We start from the raw sequence: 17,101 nt of genomic DNA on the forward strand, positions 1-17,101 counted from the left end.
CAGCTTCCAAGGGAGGTGGTGCAGGCTCCTACCCTGGGGGTTTTTAAGAAGAGGTTAGATGAACACCTTGCTGGGGTTGTTTGACCCCAGTACTCTTTCCTGCCATGGCAGGGGGTCGGACTAGATGATCTTCTCAGGTCCCTTCCGACCCTAGAAACTATGAAACTATGAAAAACCTCCAAGGATGGAGTGTCCACAACCTCTCTGGGTAACCTGTTCCAGTGTTTTACTACCCTCCTAGTGAGAATGTTTTTCCTAATATCTAACCTAAACTTCCCTTGCTGCAACTTGAGACCACTGCTCCTTGTTCTGTCATCTGCCACCACTAAGAACAGTCTGGCTCCATCCTCTCTGTAACCACCCTTTAGGTAGTTAAAGGCTGCTATTAAATCCCCTCTGTCTTCTCTTCTCCAGACTAAATAAGCCCAATTCCCTCAGCTTCTCCTCGTGAGTCACATGCCCCAGCTCTCTCCAATTAATCTGTAGTGGGGGGCCCAAAACTGGACACAGTACTCCATATGTACTCTCACCAGTACTGAATAGAGGGGAATAACTTCCCTCAATCTGCTGGCAACACACCTACCAGTGCAGCCCAGTATACCATTATTCCTGTCAATAAGTGCACACTGTTGGTTCATGCTCAGCTTATTGTCCACTATAACCCCCATTTCCTTTTCTGCAGAGCTGGTGACCAGCCAGTCAGCCCCCAGCCTGTACTTGTGCATGGGATTGTTCTGTCCTAAGTGCAGGACTTTGAACTTGTCCTTTTTGAACTTTGTGAAATTTCTTTTGTCCAGTCCTCCAATTCATCTAGGTCACTCTGAATTTTAGTCCTACCCTTCACTGTGTTTACTACTCCCCCTCAGCTTGGTGTCATCTGCAGACTTGCTGAGGGATCACTCCATCCCATCTTCCAGGTCATTGATGAAGATATTGAATAAAACTGGATCCAGGACCAACTCCTGGGGTACTCCACTTGACTCCTGGTGCACTCCACTTGACACCAGCTGCCAACTAGATATTGAGCCATTGATTACTACTCTCTGAGCCCAATAATCCAGCCAGTTTTCTATCTACTTTATAGTCCATTCATCCAACCCATACTTCCTTAGTTTGTTTGCAAGAATGTTGTGGGAGACTATATCAGAAGTCTTGCTAAAGTGAAGGTATGTCATGTCCATTGGTCTCTCTGCATCCACAGAGCCAGTCATCTTATTATAGAAGGCAATCAGGTTGGTCAGGCCTGACTTGCCTTTGGTGAATGTTTACTGTTCCTGATTACCTTCTTCACATCCAAGTGTTTAAAAATGGATTCCTTGAGGACCTGCTCCATGATTTTTCCAGGAACTGAAGTGAGGCTGCCCAGTCTGTAGTTTCCTGGCTGTTTCATTTCTTAAAGATGGGCACTATATTTGCCCTTTTCCAATCATCTGGGATCTCTCCTGACTGCCATGAGTTTTCATAGAAAATGACCAGCAGCTCTGCAATCACATCAGCCAACTCCCTCAGCATCTCAGGTGTGTCACCTGCAGCTCCATAGACTTGTACATGTCCAGCTTTTCTAAGTAGTCCCTAACCTGTTCTTTCATCACTGTTGGCTGCTCATTTCCTCCCCAAACCGTGTTGCCAGGTGCAATAGTCTGGGAGCTGACCTCACCTATGGAAACTGAGATAAAAAAGGCATTGAGTAGTTCGGCCTCTTCCACATTCTCAGTCTTTTCCATACTTCCACATTCTCTCATTTCATCTTGTTTTACTTTCCACTACAAGGCCTTTGTAGGCCTGATGCTTACTACTGATGCTTCCTTAAAGCACCAACCTAATTGGGATTCAAACCTGAATGGGACTTGTAGGTGCTACTGCAAATAAGTAGTAAGACAAAAATGTCATAGAGATGGCTCCAGACCACAAGGTTTGGATCCAGGTCTGAAGTGTTTGAAAGTTTGGGGATGCTGATTGTTTTAATTTAGGCAATCATGGAGGGAGGAACCAGAAATAAAGTATAACGTCTAGCTCTGCATTTTTCTGAAGTTTGTAAGTATTCAGATGTGGGGTTTTGGTTTGTGTTTATCTTTGGCCCATTTTATTCTTTCCCTTTCTAGTTATTAGAGTAGCTAGTTATTAGACACAGCCAAGACCTACATAGCACAGCTCCTACATATTCAACCAACAAAAAGGCAGTGTGGTTGGGTTAACCAAATAGAGCTTCTGTCTATGGATCAAAAATGTTTCAGTTCATATTTCTGCTCTTTTGATGTGTATATGTTCTGCTTATTGATTACATGCATTGTAGGATCTGGGCAGCAGCTGGCAACTGCAACACATATAATGACAGATCTAATAATGACTACAGTTAGGTGAAATAAATGGATTCAGATGTTTCCAAGAGCAGTTAGCAACCCAAGTACATAAAATAAAATTACTGCAAGGAAGAATTAGGTGTTTTATGAATCTCACCAGCTACTGAGTTGGTCAAACAGGATCATGCAAGTGTTAAAAAACACCAGCCTGTTAGGGCTACATAAATCATTTCCAAAATATTCCAGGTTATGGAACAATGGCAGGAGCCAAACTTGCCTAAACGTAAACCCTTCATGCAGCATTCTGTTGCACCATTGCTATGGTACAGCCACTGAGCATATTTTGTGAAGCGGAGGAACTGTACCTTGCACATTCACTAATTCTTCCGGAAGTCAGCATTCAATACCCCCCCATTTTTATGGGACGGGCAGTTTTGCAACTATAAATCTCTTGTTGATTTGTGACAGGAAGAGCTGCCTTTGGGAATCCTGGTGTAGTTCTGCAAAGTTACTAGTTGTTAAACAAGACAATTTAAGAGCCTTTATGGGAGGGAATTTAAAAAGTTTGAAGGAGAGAAGGAAGAAGGGAAAACAAAGATAAGAGGGAAATAAAATAGAAAAAAGATTCAACAAAAAATAACTAGACAACTGATAGTTCTGCATCTCCCTGCAAAGTCGAGGGTGGGCGTTCTGTAGTTTGCTAAGGTACACAGTGGTCTATCTAGCTCTGCTGCTCAAGAGAATCCTGTTTATTCGCTTTTTGAGCCTGTTCAAATTGAACTGAAAGTTGTGCTAACAGCTGACACCTTATCTATTTTCTAGCTGCTGTCAGCACCCTAGCAATCACATAAAGTACTGAATGTGCACATGATAGGGTAATAGTACAACATACAGGAGACTTACAATGACATTAGCATTTTAATTGAAATGAGTACTTTACCTAGTACTCTTCTTCCCTTTATAATCACTTGTTTTGAAGGCCTCACCCCAGTAGCATAACTATGAGTGGGCCAGCAGGGCATGAGCCCAGGCCCTGCCTAATAGGTGGTGCCAGAATGAAGGCAAGGGGGGTGACTACCCCCTCCCTCCTGGCCCTGCACTCTTTACCTTCCCTGCCACTGCTCCAGCAGCCAGGGCAGAGGAGCAGCCATTGGGTTAGATTGACAGAAACCTCACATCCAGGGAAAGCTGCTGCTGTGGAGGGGGTGGGGTGCCAGTGTGCCCAGGATAACCCTTTTTTATCCTTTTTCACTACTGAGTTTTGACTTTTAAAGCACCGATCTGCATTCATTCCTGTGGTATTAATCCCTGCAGGAGCAGGTTACCCTGGGTGTGCAAAGTCTTGGCAGTCATGCCTCCACCTTCCCTCTGCTGTGGTTGCCCATTAAAAGCTCAATCCTGCTGAGAGCTAGGCAAATCCTATAAGTGTCTGTACATCCACATCTCCCACTGAACTTGATGAGATCTCAGAACATGCAACACCCTCTTAAGAGACAGGCTCCTTATCACCTCACTAAAATGCAGCTCTTCCTGCTCACTGAGAGTTTGCTTTATGAATTTTGCTAAATGATGATATTTCTTTCCCACTAAGGCATTTTCTCATGTACTTAGGTTTGGCAAAGTTGGGCGGGGACTTGCTCAAGGCAACAGAAACACCAGCGCACTTCATACTTTATTAGCCTAGTGCACTTCATACTTTGTTTCATTGCTATTATACATTTTAACGTATTTTAAATTTCTCTTAGTGTGATCTTGGCAAAGAAACAGTTTTTCGTTTTGTTATCTTTACTAGTCTACTCCAGCTTAATGTAAACCATGCCTGGCTTTCAGTTTTAATATTTTATTTTTTTTTACGCTTTTAAGAGACTGTTAGCTTGTTCTGCCATTTCTTTCTTAAAATGAAAGTGGGGAAGGGCACCTTAGAGACTAATTCCTTCAGAAAGACATGATTTATCTGTAAGCAACAGCCTACTTTGTCAGATGCTGAGTGAATCTGCTTTCTGCCTGACTTCAGACTAACATGACTAAGTATATCTTTCTCTTTAAAACAATTTCCTAAAATTCATACTTCATAGTTACTTCATATCTACTTTCATAGATTTCATAGACATTAGGGCTGGAAGGGACCTCGGAAGATCATCGAGTCCAGCCCCCCCGCCCAAAGGGCAGGAAGTCAGCTGGGGTCATAGGATCCCATAGAAAACAGTTGGGCTAGAGCAGGGTCACCAACATTTTTGGGCCAAGTGCCAAAAACACCTGCAGCTTCAAATTGTAAGACGTTAGTGTGCTGGGGCAGATGGCAAGGGAGCCATGAGGGGCCTGATCCTTGTTGTTGCCACATAGCCCCAGCCCCTTCCCCACCATCCACCCAGAGCACACATGCCAAGCAAAATGCCTTCAAGTGCCACACTCCAGCACCTGGGCCAGGGGTTGCCTGCCCCTGCACTAGAGTTTCAGAGGCACTTTGCACACCAGCATCTCACACCTGGGCTAAGTACAGGCAGTCAAAAATCCCAAGGCATCTACGCTGCAGAGATTAAACTGAAAAAGAACTGGACACATTCACTTTTGATTCGGAAAGTGCAGCCACATGCCTGCATTGGCTCAGGCCCGAAGCTGGGGGGGGGCGCTACAGCACAGCTCTCTGGCATGTAGCCAACATGGGCTGTATATTTGCTTCCTCTTCCTGCTGCCCCGAGGTCTCTGGGATTTGCAGTCCAGAAATCACAGAAGCAGGATTCTGCAGGGTTGCTCATCACTTCCTCTTCCTAATTCCAAGTGCCTCTGGCATTTGTAGTCCACAGCCACAGCCAGCAGTATGTTTTTGGCATTGCAGGGCAGCTCTGTACTTGGGGGAAGGGACGTTTAACCCCCCGCCCTGGCCCCAGATCCCAGCCAGGGTTTGTCGAGGAGTGGGTCTTTCCCTGCCTTCCCCCCCACCCCACACACAACCCTTGTCTGCTTGAGCAGACAGCACAGCCCAGCCCAGGGCTGGAATGCATGCTGGGACGCTGGAGGCCCGTGAGTTGACTTGAACCAGGAAGGAGTCTGGGACAGAAGTTTGACCTAAATCAGTCAAGTCTGATGCTACATTCAGCCAGGTTATCTTAAATCAGTTTCAGCCATTTGAAACCAGTGTATGTGCATTGACTTTCTGTTCTGTTACAGGTTTAAACCAGCTTCTGCTCACTTAAATCAGTTTATGTGTAACTTCTGTCCCTAACCCTAGGTATCAGTGGAATCATCATCTTTGATTTAGAAAACCCATGTTGCCCAAGCAATGCCTGGGTGGAACTGGACACATATATACATGCAGCAAGGCTGCTCTGACATCCTGTAATTACAGGATGTTTGAACAGACTCAATTAGTTGAGTCTGCTGGGGCATGGCAATTACCAGACTCCAGCATCATGTGCATCAGTGTCTCCACACTGAAAAATGGTGGTGGGGGAGCTTTAACTAAAGCTTGTTTAGTGAGGTTTAGTTAAAGCACCCCTGCTGCCATTTTTCAGCACAGAGGCGCTGATACACTAACGTTCCAGGTGTAATGCCCCCCACACCCCACTCCCAGCGCACATCTATAAAAGCCCAGAGAGAGGGAGCCCCAGAAACCAGGGAAGTGGGGAGCCAGGAGATAAATGCAGAGGAATGAGAAGTGAGTAGCATAGACACCTCCTATGGCCAGTAACAGGCATCTTGAACTATGATCTCAAACCCCTTCCTGGAGTCAGGACCTAAGCCAAGGCAACCTGGCTTTTCTCTTCATAGAGGAGGCAACAACAATATTAAAATACTTACTTGGGCTATGAAAGATGCAAGTTAATGCATCTGCCTCCTAGGCAAGAGGTTCAGCCACCAGCTAATTGGATCCAGGGTGGGAAGGGCAAGAGGCTATTGCCAGGGGGTACTTTGTATAAATACTTAAATATGTGTTGGGCCAGAAAGAGAGACCAAGGCACTCAGCTGGAATGTCAGAGCCAGAGGTACAAATTCCTGCACCAATACCATTTATTGATTCAAATGGGGAAGATCTCCAGGAAACAGACAGAAAGACAAACAGAATCTCAGTATGGGGGAGATGGTGGTTAGGGCATTGACCAGGGATGTGAGACATGGATTCTAGTCACCCTGTTCTAAATCATACGGCTGGAGAACTTGAATACAGGGCTCCCATATCTCAGGTGTCTAACCTACTTACCAAAAGACACAGATTCTCATTCTCATTCTCTCTCCCCCTGCCCCTAACTCCTTGCACTCTTTCACACTGACTGGAAGACTTTTTATGCAGGCAGATACTAGTTTAATCATGCTTGGAGCATATTGATAGGGTCAAATGGGCAACATAAATGGGGAAATGGCTAGTGTAAGAATCCCACTGTAGAGCTTCCAGGGTTTCACCAAACAGCTCATAAGCTGTGGTTACTGTCAGTGTGAAGATGACTTTGCAAATGTCCACTGACAGATTTAAGTTGCTGTGGAACTTGGGCATTTAAAGGCTAGAAGCCAGTTTTGAGGATGTCAGTGGCATCTAAATGGTAGATATTGAAACCTAAACAATTGTGTAGGCCTAGGCCTTGTGTCTTCGTTATAGTATCCACCTCTATACAGATAAATGACATCTTTTCCACAAGGTTCATTTTTTCTGTGATCCAGTAATTATCAAGCTGTGACAATCCAGCAACCTGTATTAAAACCAACAGTGAATTAGCACACGCTGGCATCTGCAGTATTAGGATTCAGCATTATCTAGCAAAGGAAAATAATGAAAGAGAAACATGCCATGTTCATTCAGTGCTGTTGTCAGAGTATAATGTTACCTATACCACTGGAAGCACATAAAAAATTTGCCCCATGTATCTAGGACAATGGTTCTCAACCTTTTTAGATTCCAATGTGGCACCCCATTTCACACCCTAAGTTATTTATTACAGTGCTTACCTCCTTGCAGAGGGGCCAGGCTGGGATGAACCTGAACCTACATCTTTCTGCTTAGCTCCTCACACCTCATGGCACCCTTCAAAGGTGTCCTGGCACCCTGGTTGAGAATCACTGATCTAGGACTGTTAATTTATATCTGTTACCATGAATGTCATACTCCAGTGTAGGCATTACTTTTTTAAATAGTGACCACATTGCCCATACTAACCTTTACAATGTTTCTAATTTTAATTTGGATTTATTCTTTTACAATGCAGAAAATGCGACATTCTCCATTTTTTTCCTCTCAGGAAACAGTCGAGATTGGCCAAAGCACAAAGAAATGCATACAGTCAAATATGAATGTTGGTTGAAATGGTGGCTGTCGCATCGCTCTCTCTCACAGAAAAAGCCAGGCAAATGCTGCGGGCTGAATCTGTCTTCACTTACAGCTGCGCAACCCTGCATTGCAACAGTGTTACTGTGGGCAGAATTTGGCCCTAGAATTGAATTCACTGGCATTCTTTAGGGTTAAGTGAAATAAGATTTGAGGGCCAATTTCTGTTCTCAATTACGTATTTTTTTAATTTGCTGAATAAACTAAGAATTTACAGAGATGGCAAAAAGAACATTTTTATTGCTAAATAAATTATATACACCATGGAAAAAAATGTCAGTTTGAATTGAAAAGGAACCAGAAACAAGTTTTCAATAAATTAAATTAATGGGCAAGAACTGCTGATGATGTTTGGGGTGGAGGGAATTGCATAATAGTCATATTTTTGCATTTTATTTTCCATGAGTGTGTTTTTTTTAAACAAGAGCTCTGGCTCTTTTGTTTCTGTTGCCTCTGTGCTAAGTTCTCATTCTTGGGACACCACAATTGAGTGGGTTTGGGAATGATGATAAATATCACAAACTGAAAACGGAAAGAGTGAAAAGTAAACTTCAAGATCAGATTAACTAAATTTAAACCATAATCATCCTCTATTCATATATGACCGTTAGTAGCAAAGAACAAGTGAAAAAAGAAACTCTTTTGTGGAAACCGTATGCCCTCAACTGAGGTGGTAGCCAATTTTTAGTTGGTGCTGTTTTCTTTCAAAGTAAACACATTTATTGCTGGTACTGTTATTTTACTGTTATTTTCTGGCATAATCAAGTAATAAAAAGGTGATCAGCTATATAAAAATCTCTACCATTGATTAAGCTACAGGATAAAAGTAAACTAAAAACACTATAATGTATAAACAAATTGCCCTTATAGGTAAATGACTCACGCCGAATGAGATCACTTTCTACATCACGTATTTGCCACAATCTAGATTAAAGTAACATAAATGCAAAATGTCCTATTTAATCGATGCTGTGCCAAATTATGCTTTGTTACGCTAGCACAAATTTAGAGCCATTGCACTTGGAGGTGGGGAAGCAGGGAAGAGGTCACAGAAATGAATCCAGATTTATGCCAGCTTGACATCTGAATTTTGGTCTTAAGTTCTTTTCAAGCAACTTTATTATATATGTGATTTTTAAGGCCCCGATCTCGATCAAGGGACAGTGGTGATGAAAATGAACCAATTCAGGAACGATTCTTCAGACCTCACTTCCTGCAGGCTCCTGGAGACCTGACTGTTCAAGAAGGAAAACTCTGCAGAATGGACTGCAAGGCAAGTATCAAGTCTGTTTTAATTTGTGTTGAGCAGCAGACTCCTTGGTTCACACTCGGTTGGATCTTAGAATATTTATCCATCTCAAACTGCCTCGTGTAAGTGGGATTCTAGATATGTAAAGAATTAAACCCAACAGTGAGACTTGGCCTTTGATACCAATAAGCTTATGACTGATGACCCATTCTTCAGGGGACTAGAAACAAAAAGGAGAATAGCAATATTTCTTTCTTTTTCAATAAAATATTTATTTTCTAGCCCCTTGGAATAATCATGATGGGACTTCCTGTTAAACTCAGTATTTAAAAGTTTGCGTTCGATTTGCCTTAAAGATGAAAGATATTTACAGCCTGTAGCAGCCAGGACTTGGCCTTAGAGTCCACAAAAACCATGACTAAATATTGGTTTATTGCATGAGACCTATTTAGTTCATGGCTGTTCAACAGCCCTGTGCAACTGAACAAGGGGGTTGAGAAGCTCAGTGATGTGGCTCCAAGAAACAATATCCAAGTCAGAGAGAAACTGGTGAACTAGTGAAAGCATACTGTTCAGGAGATATTATCCACCACATGATATATTTTGTATGTCAAATACTTCCCTAAATTACTTACTCTTTTAACTGAAAGTGTCAAACACATGAGAACATCCTACGGTTCCATACGAGTAGAAAGAGAGTGAGCGTGCCTGTAGAGGTCAACTGCACTATTAAAAATATGGTTCCAAGTTCACTTACTAGAACAGCTAGAAGATGGAACTGCTGCTAGGCAGCACATTTTTTTTTGGTTTGGTTTTTACTTTGTAATTCATTCTTTCTGTAGTGCTGGTCATCCTGAAGATTTTAGGCTTTACAAATATTTGGACCGCTGTAATTCAGGATTATTTCCATCATTCTTTCCTTAAGAACATTCCTTGTCCAGCTGGACAGATTTAAGTGAATAGGCTCATCCTAAGGCAGACTTCATATGAAGGCAGATAATTTTACCTACCAGTAGTAGTATAAGAACCACAAAATTACCCTTTTAACCCACCCATCTCAACATGGTCTTCCTGCCTACTGTTTTGAAGCAATTATTGGCCCTCTGATGTAATTTGTTTACAATATTAAGAATCAGTTCATTTCTACACTGATGCAGATGTCTGTATCAATAAAAGAAGAATATTTTTCCTCCAAAAAATGGCCGCAGATTGTGAATGGGGAAGAATAAGCTCTCTATTTAACGGAGAATTGATTTTTAAAACTCAGCAGTACAAACTGGACATGTATGTCCATGTGAAAATAGGTGAGATGGAAAGCAAAATGATTGCTTCTCATCTCTAGTCCTTTAAATCTATTTGATCTATCTGAAACATTACAAAGGTGAGACCAAAATGTTTCCTGGTAGAGGCATTAGTGACTTTGTAGAAGACAATTAAAATTCAGATTTGCCATGTTTACTGTAGAATATAACTGGTTTCTCATATTAGCATAAACCTACTTTCCCAGGAAGTACCTTTCCAATGATGACACATCTCTTTCAACAGTCTGAGGTTGCTTCAGATTATTTGGATACACAGGTACGGTAGGCAGCACTGACGGTAATGAATGATACATAACTGGAGTGGAATCTGGAGTTCATATCTGTTTAGCTGACATGTTTTGTCTACAGATTTCATTCAGAAACAAAAGGCAAACTGTAAAAAGCCAGACAGGTGTCACCCAAACTTTGTTTCACAATGTAATTTCTTTTATTAGACTCAAACTAGGTTTTAACTGATCTAGCCAGTTACACCCATGAAGCAGCACTGCAATCAAATGAGTTGCATAAGGCATGTCAGTACAATTCTGCATACATCAGGGTGTAGTTTGTCCATTGTACTGTGTGCTATCCCTAAACGCTCCTACACAAACAAATCCCTTCTTTCCTCTTGAAGTAAAAAGTAAGCAATACAAAACAGAGACACACTAAGGCTCCTTCCCATTGTTTTCATATTTAAGGTCAGTGGATTACCAACTCCGGATCTAAGCTGGCAAGTCAATGGAAGACCAATTCGTCCCGACAGTTCTCACAAAATGTTGGTGCGTGAGAATGGTGTGCACTCCCTGATCATAGAGCCAGTCACAGCTAGAGATGCTGGAGTCTACACATGCATTGCCAGCAACAAAGCTGGTCAGAACACATTCAGCCTGGAGCTTATTGTTGCAGGTAACATCCTCATGCTAAGACTCTCCATTGGAGGTTGTTCGAGTTGTACGTGAAAATCTGAAATGTAATGTTTCTGAACAACAGCATCTCTTGTGCCTGTGCTCACAGTCTTTCACTCTAGTGAGCTATGAGCATAAGGGCTGGAGCAGCCTTAATTGACAATCAGTTCCTTTTCACCACCACGGCTGCACAATGGCATACCTGGCAGACACCTGGATGAGATCAACTCTTAGTCATTTGTATTAGGATGGGTTAGTTCTACTTCACTTTTGGTTTAAACTAACCTGTTTCTCAACAGTATTAAATACTTTTAAGAGGAATTAGTAGCTAGGCACACATGGTACAGTAGCGTGGAATCAAAGTCCATATGTTACTTTATCTTATGTAGCATATTCAAGGCAATGCTGATTTCTATATGCCAGAATCAAATTTCTCTTAAGGCAATTTGCCTGCACCTGATCCTGTTAGATTAGTAATGTATATGGAAATGAATAGCACATTACACACATCCCAGTGTAAAGTCACTTCATTCTGGTTGAATCCTAAAATAGTAGACAGAGGCTTATCCTGTCAGGAGATGGATAGGCCACAGGGTTTAGGAAAGCTTTTATAGGGAACACTGAAGCAATTGCAGTGTGAGTTTTGAGTGTGGCAAATCTAGTTGAACAGAGAAAATGTTTCATTTGGCTCTATTCTAAGCCACCTGTCTGCTACTCAGGTCAGAATCAGGACATAATTTACTTCTGCTGATCCAGCATCAGGTAGTGCTGTACTAACCATCACAGAAGGAATGGTCTAAAATCTTCTATTTAGCTGTGTACCTTCAGGGCCAACAGTTAAACAATATCAGCACTGTAAACATTACTGACATCTCCGTTTTTTACAGCTAAGGAAGTACACAAGCCACCAGTGTTTATAGAGAAGCTACAGAACACAGGAGTGGCTGAGGGATACCCAGTGCGACTGGAGTGCCGCGTCTATGGAGTGCCACCTCCTCAGATATTTTGGAAGAAAGAGAATGAGTCACTCACCTATAACACTGACAGAGTGAGGTCAGGCCAGTTTAATATTCTGTACAATGAATCTGATTAAAAACCAAAACAAACCACAATTGAAATAGCCTAATGCAGTCAAAGGGATATCAAGTTGGAAGAATATTTAGCATTTACAGCATCTAATAAGAATTATTACTCAGGAACCCTATGAGGTATGTAAGTATTATTGTCTCCATTTGACAGCTGGAGAACAAGAATCACATAGGAAACATGCTTTTTAAGTTCAGAGCCAAGCCAATGACTCAGCCAGGATTAAAACGTATTAGTTGCCTCCCAATCCTGTGTTCAGACAACTCCATTTGCCTCCACAGTTTAAGCAAACAAAAGTGTATTGTCTTTTTTTAAAGAAAAAAAGACACACAAAGGCTAGAAACCAAGTATACCATTTAGATTCCCAAAGCCCTTACTCAGCAGGTGCCACAGAGGCCCCTGCATTTTCACCACTGAAGCCCACTCAGCACCTAAAGGTCTGCTTCTCCTCTTATCTTTACATATTAATTTTGTTTAAATAGCTGATATTAATTTTTCACCTGGTATGTACATCTCTCTCTCACTTTGGTGGGTATTATGTGCTTATTTAGATGCGAACATCACATTATTTATAAACTTGCTTTTTAAAATTCTACCTGTAAGGTTATGTTCCTGAACAACATTCTTTGTCCTGCAGCCACCATTCTGTATGGCGTTTTAATCACCTCTTTCTCTTTTCAGTATGCACCAGGATAATCATGGCTACATCTGCCTGCTTATTCAGGGAGCTACAAAAGAAGATGCTGGTTGGTATACTGTGTCAGCTAAAAATGAGGCTGGAATAGTGTCCTGCACTGCCAGGCTGGATGTGTATAGTAAGTGATTCCCATTCTCAAAAATGCAGTCAAATAAAACCTACCTCTCCCAAAACAGCAGTTCTAATTAACTTGTATACAGAAGGTTTATGTTGGTCTCTCTTTTATTTATAGTTTCTCCACAGTAATAGCGAGCCATATCAAGACAGCAAATACTCTGTTGAAGTACATTTTATCACCTTTCAAATATTTAAAGCAAAATGAGCATGTGCAAGTCTTCTAGTTGCATCTGGCTTATTCACCCCAGCATCCTTAGCAGTAACAGTAAATGGCATGACTGCATTAATTCTTTGGGTTCTTATTACAATGCTGTGCTAGCACTAGTTTTTAACCTTTTGAATGATTTTCTAGATTTGCCTAAAATGCACCCAAAACAAATACCAGTAGGCAAGAAATTCTGGTCTTGTGGCTTGCTGCTTAATTAGCTAATATAGTTAAATATAGCTCCTCTGTTGTGAATTGATCTTAAATCTAAATTAAATAACTGATTAGATTTCTGACCAACACCATAACTGAGTGAAATAGTTATTCATGTCATGATTTGGTGGCAATGCTGTAATTTGTTGCAAGGTGAAAAATCAAAATTAAACTCTACATAGGTTTGTAATTCTCCAGGTTGCACAGGGCAGTGGTGATGACCAGCTGGCTCCCACCAATATCAATCAGGGACAACCCCAATGACGAGGAATAGAATTATATGCGTGGGGTGGGGGGATGTTCAAATCTAGCCTGGTATCTTTATTCAGTGAGGGGAAGGGGGGTGATTGCAGTGATCCATCTGGAAAACTGGAGGCAGCCAAGTCCAACTGTACTTGGCCAGTAAGGAAGTCATGACAACATACAGCCCTAAGAAGAATTCAAGGGGATAGAGGAAGGGGGATGCTTGAGGGAGAGCAGTGGTGGCTAAAGGCAGAATAATAAGCAATTTCCAGTCTTAACCTGTGCTATGCTCTTACCACAGCAGCAGTAAAGACAAAATACAGCTGTTAGTAAATAAGCACAAAAACAAAAAAGTTAAAAAAAGGCTTTGAGATAACACTTCTCTGCTTTTCAAGAGCAGGTCACTCATTCATCTGAGTGAGGACCTTACATAAGTGCACGAAACCAGCTGAATTTCTTCCTGTTCTTAAATCTGTAGCTCAGTGGCAACAACACCCACAGACCACCAAGCCAAAGAAGGTACGTCCCTCAGCCAGTCGATATGCAGCACTTTCTGACCAAGGACTAGACATCAGGGCAGCGTTCCAGCCTGAAGCAAACCCAGTTCATCTGACATTACAGTCTGGCTTGGTAGAGAGCGATGACCTGTAAACCTGAGCTGCCATACCCATCTTTTTTCTTTCAACGCAGAAACACTGAAAACCGTTGCCTTGATCAATGATACTTCTATGTCACTTTATGTAAGAGGCAAACACCTTCAAGTACAAGACATAAAGAACACCTTAACCATATATTTCTTATTCCTTATACCAAATTAGGAAAATAAGTAGCTGATTATTAATAGAAATGTACACATTGCACAGAAAAAAAAATCACAATCACCATCAACTCCTATCTAGGTTGCTTCAACTCCTGTGAATAACCATTTTCATAAAGCCAAAATACTAAAGCAAACCAGAATTTTTAAAAGTAAGCACACTGTTTGTCACCAAGTGCTTTCATAAGCAAGATATATTTGCTACACGATCATCAATGGTGCAAGGCATTTCATTTGAGGCCATTAGACCGCAAACAGAAAAATAGAATGTATGGTTATCTTTTTGCAATTCTCAAAGGGCAATGTATTCTGATAGCTACAGTGAGCAAGTGCAATATTGTAAGAATAAAACAGGAAGGGAGAAGGAAGAGAAATTTAAGCAAATGCCTTATTTCTGCAAACTGATTTCTGTTCTACAGCGAAAAACAACTGTGCCTAAAATGTTATTAATTAGCATTGGCAATTCTATATAGCAAAGTCAACACCTTAGTTCTGGATTTTTTTATATCTATTTTTTCTTTTGTGCCACCTAGCAGGAGGCTTATTTACATACTGCAAGGCTAATTTAAGCATAAATAATTTAACCTGTTCATCACGAAGAATAAAAGCTGAGGTCTAATAATGCTCCACTACAGACGATAAATCCCATCACCTAGGTGAGGCATGTGTGGGAGTAAGGAAGAATGCCAACAGTTTAGTTTTACTTCATTAGGTTAGCAAACTTGGGCGAAATAGGGCAAAAGACTGGACCTTTCTTATGGGTTCTTTGAAAACAATCTGCAAAAACATAAGAGCACTGCCATTCACATATTTGAAATCCTAAGTTCAACTGAACACAGGAGAGTGTAAGTACTGGACATTTCTGATTGTTTAGAGCTTGTGTAATAAGGCTGAGGATTCTAGAAGTGTATAGCAAGTGGAATATGGGTTGAGTTTGCTATATGGGTTTAAATGACAAGTATACACCATAGTGGATAGATTAGTAGATCTGAGGGAAGCAAAGAATGAAGATGGACAAAAAACCCAACACATTTTGTGCCATAATATTTTTAACAAAGCTTGTGTATGTGGTGGATGGTATTATTTGTTCTCTTTCCTACTGTAGGATAACACAATAACCCTACCAAGGCTAGGGCGTGTGTACAGTAGGCAAAAATGTTAGAAGGGCTACTTTCAGAATGTAAAGCAATTCTACACCAAACTGGACTCTACCTAGTCAAAGTATATTAGGCAGTTTTGATTCACAACCAATTAATTTTAATTGAAGGGGTGGGTTGGGGTGTAAGAATTTGATTAGGCCTGATGGGGGATAATGAGGTTTTGATGGTACGAGCGTACTTTGCTATGAAAGGAAAACACTGTATTCCTTATATGAAGCACATATATGGTATCTTTCATTATTTATAATAAAAGTGTTGAAATCTTTATCTCAGTTCAGTTATTCAAGTCCAGTACTTAGTTTTTTTATTTTTTATTTTGTAATTGTGTACCACACCATATATTTGCATTACTGCTATACATGTATTGCTTTGTACTTCTGTGTAAGTACACAAACCAAGTTTTTAGCGGTTAATAAACTTAAGCACATACGATAGTTCTATTCTATGCAGATTGGTGCCGACTATGGCCACACCTATAGGCATTGCTAATCTAAATTAATGTCATACACAGTCTGTCATATGGAAAAAATCTACCTATAGGAAAATTATGTTGTATCATTTGCCAAATGTTTCGACTGTGACATGCTAATTTACCATTTGTTTAGCTTCACTAGCATTATTTTGCCACCTTTATTTGTATTTATAAAAAATGTACTATTCATATTATTTTGGATTGTTGTGCTGACATGTGGGTTTAATATCAATAAATATTACACCAATAGAAAATTGTCATTTTCTGAGGTAAGATGTTCACATCTGTTTCTATATGAGGATTCACATAAAAGGTTAGAGCTTTGAGCTGTGAATAAGGACAGGTTCTTTAAAGTTTCTAAAGACAGCTGGTTTACAGAATTCTCTCTGGTCCAAGGAACAACACTCAAGAGCCACCATTGTAAAATTGTAGAATTGTATTCAATTTTTTATATTTTGTGATTCATTTGTATGTACTGTTGCACCAACCTAGACAGTCGTCTTCAATATCCAGACCTCTGCACTACCTAACAGAGATGAAGTCTGAATGTTTTCATGGAAGCCATCCTATGATTGACTGGTACTTGAATAGGTTGTTTTGATTATTTTTGTTCTTACAAAATAATTCATGACAGTATTGAACTCGGGGTTCTTTAAGTTAAATTCTGAACCCTTCCATCCTATGCCATCCATGCAGAGATGCAAGTTACCACTAATCAGAAAAGTACTAATCAAATCACGACTCACTCTATAAAAGAGAATAAGCCAAATTCAGTCCTAGAATAAATGGTTGCACTGCCAGCAATGCCAGTGGAGCTGCACCTGTTTACGCTAGATCTGAATTTGGCATAGTAAGTATAAATCGATGACAGCTTTTGAGAGCCAGATAAAATAAAGGCGTCTGAAACGCCTGATTTATTCAGTAGCTTGTGTTTCTGGTATAATATACACAAAAAGCAACAGACAAATAGATCCTTCTAATCAGCTATACATTTAGCTCCTTAGTGGGTACATCTACACATG

General features: G+C 40.8%; 1 protein-coding gene across 2 annotated transcripts in view; it reads left to right on the plus strand.

Moving 5' to 3' along the window:
• The window catches only part of PALLD (palladin, cytoskeletal associated protein), a 251,935-nt gene extending 235,602 nt beyond the window's left edge, over positions 1-16,333 (plus strand). The window contains exons 15-19 of one of the 2 annotated variants that reach the window (XM_019521758.1): positions 8,755-8,887; positions 10,863-11,070; positions 11,957-12,122; positions 12,837-12,970; positions 14,109-16,328. In XM_019521758.1, coding sequence (XP_019377303.1) covers positions 8,755-8,887; positions 10,863-11,070; positions 11,957-12,122; positions 12,837-12,970; positions 14,109-14,281 — 814 coding nt within the window. In that variant the 3' untranslated portion in view covers positions 14,282-16,328. Of the gene's footprint in view, positions 1-8,754; positions 8,888-10,862; positions 11,071-11,956; positions 12,123-12,836; positions 12,971-14,108 lie in introns of both variants that reach the window. The other variant, XM_019521757.1, reaches the window with a different exon arrangement.
• The last annotated feature ends 768 nt before the right edge of the window (positions 16,334-17,101 follow it).

This window comes from Gavialis gangeticus, unplaced genomic scaffold, assembly GCF_001723915.1.
Source record: "Gavialis gangeticus isolate Ggan-Ray unplaced genomic scaffold, GavGan_comp1, whole genome shotgun sequence".
Lineage (NCBI taxonomy): Eukaryota > Metazoa > Chordata > Crocodylia > Gavialidae > Gavialis > Gavialis gangeticus.